Below are 2943 nucleotides of genomic sequence, written 5' to 3'. Positions count from 1 at the left end.
CATCCAAACCACTGCAATTTTGGGATGCTCCTATAGCGACATTTACTATGAATAAAGACTTCTGATTTCTGGTGCATTTCTGAGTGCGGGGGTCATTATGTTACCTCTATGCAGTGTCTAGTTTGATAACTGAATCAGATGTGTTGGAGCAGGGAAACATGTAGAATTGCCCAGCTCTGAGCTAGGATAGCAGCTAGCCAAACAAGGGGTTGTTTTTATAGCGGGGGGTGAGGGATCGGCTCATTCCTTCTCAAAAACCACGTATCAGTTTGAAAGAATGCTGCATTAGTTAATGTGAAACCTCTACATTTTTGCTTGACACAATWTGTTTTGCTGGTGGCTGTTTTCACAGCTGAGTAATGTCACTAGCTTACTGTTTACATGGACATGATTAATCAGAATAAACAGCCAATCATAATAAAAACGAGTCATTTAAACTCCCCAGTCAGAATATTCTGATCTGAATAAATTTGTAATCTGAATGAYAGGAGTGGTTTATGCAGATTGATAATCTGAATGGCGTGCARGTAAACACTCAACCTGAACATGTTATTCRGGTTGTAGAAAACTGACCTGACTGCTCATGTCAACCTGACCTGTTRCTGCCTGGCTAGATGTTAATATGTTGGGGAAGCAAAGTTGGTCAGTTAGCGGTGCAATATTTTTATTAGAAGCTTTAAAAGAGCTTAAAATTGTCAAACAACTTGATGGTCTACAATGTTTGAATTTCCATGTTTATTTTAACATTTGTTTATGTTTATCACAGGAGTACAACTTCTGTGGGGTTTTTTCTTAGGGAAAGTTTCTCTGCGCATGTCAGTACTTCTATTCTGAATAAGTCTGATGCATGTAGACGCTCGCCATGATAAGATTAATTAATTTTGTGCCCATAATAAACGATAAATTCAGAATACTTTATCAGAATGCATTTCAATCCAATCAATGAATTTTGTGCATGTAAARMTAGCTMGTGTTACTGTGAGAACGTATGTAGAGAGTAGAACATTGTAGCCAAATGCTAAGTGTATTACACCACCTAATCAACAAGTCTAGTAAGTTCAAAAGTTGACCCAGTTCTCAACAGAATCTCTGCACTGTTTACATATTTTCTGCTCATTAGAGATTGTTAACCAGAAACACACACATTTGCACAGTAACACGGACGTTGTTGGGTTGGAAATAACCAACTAACTAAACTGTGTCATGCAAAAAAGGGGAGATTTAAGTATAGCTAAATGTGGCATTTTTTCAAACCAGTGTGTCGTTTTTGAGAAAAAATGTTTTGTTGTAAACCTGAATAATGATGGTCATCGTTTGGCTAGCTGTTAGCTAGCCTGGATGAAGACATTTGCTTCTTTCGTCCTCTGTTCTCTTTGACTGATGTCACATCTGAAAAGGTACTAACTACAGGTAAATGTGACAGAAAATAACTGAATGTCACTTTAAGCGGCCCCTTACCAAATAGTTGAGATTGTTCTATGTGATCCAGATTAAATGCCTAGTTTGAAAACCAAAATTTATTTTATTTTTTTCCGTGCCGTAGAAGTTTTACCACTAAGCCTGCTGCTGCAGAGAGACTTTTGAGAACACTCCAAAACTTTTAGGTTCTAACATTTTTTTCTTGAAAAGTACCAATTAAAAAATGTCAAATTTTCATCTCAGAAAACTCTTGAAACGCTGTCAAACAGTCACAAAGTCCTGCTGTTGAGTTTTAGAAAGAAGCTTTTTGATGTGTAAATATCCAGACATGACAGAAAACCCCCCTAAACAGACCACTTGTTGTCTCTGCTTCACATTTACTTCCTGTCTGTGTTCAACTTTCTGACCCTAAATGAGCCCATTAAGCCATGATGTCACCACATTTTCTGTATGTGTGTCCATTTGAACTCCGATAGGCCRCCGTTTTACTTCCTGTTGTTCCCTTCTGGTGTTTTTACGATTCAAACAGCTGCTTGTGTTRCCAGGTCCCTCTCTGAACGTTGTGGCCAAACACATCCGCAGAGCCTCAGGGGGCGGCGACACCTTTGAAATGAGCTGCACCGTGACCCCTGTGAACCTCGGCGGTTGGTTAAGCTACAAGGTGGACATCAACTCGCAGGATAGCTTYCAGGGCAGCATGAAAACGGTCATATCACTGAACTCTGACAACGTGGTGCAGCAGACGGACCCCAGCAGGAGGTACACACCTGCTTTCTCTTCCACATTATAAATACTGTCTTTTCTGCCACCAGGAAAGGGAGGTGTTTATATAAGTACCTCATGACCCATTCAGTGGATTTAAACAAAATTCTTAGAACGTAATCATTGGATGCACATTTACAGCTGATAACATGTGGATTTGACCTYATAGRYATCTCCACTCAGGCTMTTTTTAGAAGAACACATCATGTGACAACATCTGCTCAACACCTGTTTGCAAACAAATTCTGGCATCTCTATTGGTTTCAATCACAGTGTGTGGTCTAACTGTGTTGAAGCTTAAAAAAAATCTTCAAAATGTCATTAAACTCCATCAGGAGGACTACAAAACTTTGTGCTACAGTACTTGTAYCAGTAACCCAGGATACAGCCATCATCCCCACATGGAGGGAGTATTTTTTGTCACCTTTTCCAAGCTAAGATGCTAGCTAAKAGCTGGYTTCGAGCAGTCGGACGAGCTGAATTTGACCGTAAAACAGAGCAGCCATGGACTTAATGTCTGCTCCAAAAGTTTTATCAAAGGTAAAAGACAAAGACAGGATCACCTGGATCCTATCGTTACACTTTCTGTCCCTTATTGGTTTCAATAAACCTTTGAATTTTCTCTGCAATGGTAGCATCATTTCTGCTAAAACCTTTCAAGGCGTTCTACAGCAGTTAGCCATCCAAACAATAGTCGTGTTTCCATCAACGTTTCTTGATGCGCATTTTGGAGTATCGCATCAGAAAAGGTGAATGGAAACG

At 39.7% G+C, this 2943-nt stretch overlaps 1 protein-coding gene across 1 annotated transcript in view; it reads left to right on the top strand.

Annotated features, from left to right (window-relative positions):
• LOC106535529 (prostaglandin F2 receptor negative regulator) overlaps positions 1–2943 on the top strand; it is a gene marked incomplete at its 3' end in the record, with an annotated part of 34419 nt that overhangs the window by 30200 nt on the left and 1276 nt on the right. The window contains 1 exon segment of the mRNA XM_014032558.1: positions 1965–2178. Within this exon segment, the coding sequence (XP_013888012.1) occupies positions 1965–2178 (214 nt within the window).

Source organism: Austrofundulus limnaeus, unplaced genomic scaffold (genome assembly GCF_001266775.1).
Source record: "Austrofundulus limnaeus strain Quisiro unplaced genomic scaffold, Austrofundulus_limnaeus-1.0 Scaffold1480, whole genome shotgun sequence".
In the NCBI taxonomy this organism is placed as follows: Eukaryota; Metazoa; Chordata; class Actinopteri; order Cyprinodontiformes; family Rivulidae; genus Austrofundulus; species Austrofundulus limnaeus.
Note: the sequence above shows the minus strand (reverse complement) of the source record. Positions and strands in the feature narration are given on the sequence as shown.